At 37.5% G+C, this 595-nt stretch overlaps 1 protein-coding gene across 1 annotated transcript; it reads left to right on the top strand.

The window, feature by feature from the left end:
* Window positions 1-274: 274 nt before the first annotated feature.
* SARC_17224 (hypothetical protein) lies at window positions 275-441 on the top strand (the record flags this gene model as incomplete). The annotated part of the gene is made up of 1 exon (XM_014288681.1): window positions 275-441. A coding segment is annotated over one exon (167 nt), but the record flags the coding sequence as incomplete, so codon positions are not given.
* Window positions 442-595: the final 154 nt, after the last annotated feature.

Consider the following 595-nt stretch of genomic DNA (forward strand, 5'->3'; position numbering starts at 1 on the left):
ATGTAGACATTGACATATTTGTTTTTATGTTTTCATTTCTGACATTTGTCGAATAACTCGTTTTTATATGTTCGGAAGCGCCATTCATGTGATTATAATACTCAAACTCAATACTTGCTACCTATGAGTATAGTTGTCATTTGAACGTCTTCAATTGATTGTCAGTTACTATACATTATCAACTATTCATCTATGAGTACACTCACCCATCTACCCATATCATGCATGCGCTTCACTACTATGTGGTATATCTTCCATTGTCCATAGGGGAGCAATGACTGGCGCTCTGACAGGGAGTGCGGCATCAGCAGCTACACATTCACAACAACAGCAACTACGACAACAACATCAGCGATCGTTACTACAACATCAACAAATGCATCAGCAACAGCAAGCAATGATTAGAGGGCCCAATCAGGCTAATAGAATGCCAGGAACAAGGTGTGTCCAAGGGAAAGGTAGCTTCGCAAATACTATTCATAGTCACTCATATATATCAATATAAATGTGTCCGAGTTTATTTGTATGAATTTATGTCTCAATCTATATCTGTAGGGCACGATTATTATACGTATATGAACAATTGATCTCTAAA

The sequence above is a fragment of the Sphaeroforma arctica genome (assembly GCF_001186125.1).
Source record: "Sphaeroforma arctica JP610 unplaced genomic scaffold supercont1.10095, whole genome shotgun sequence".
Classification (NCBI taxonomy): Eukaryota; class Ichthyosporea; order Ichthyophonida; genus Sphaeroforma; species Sphaeroforma arctica.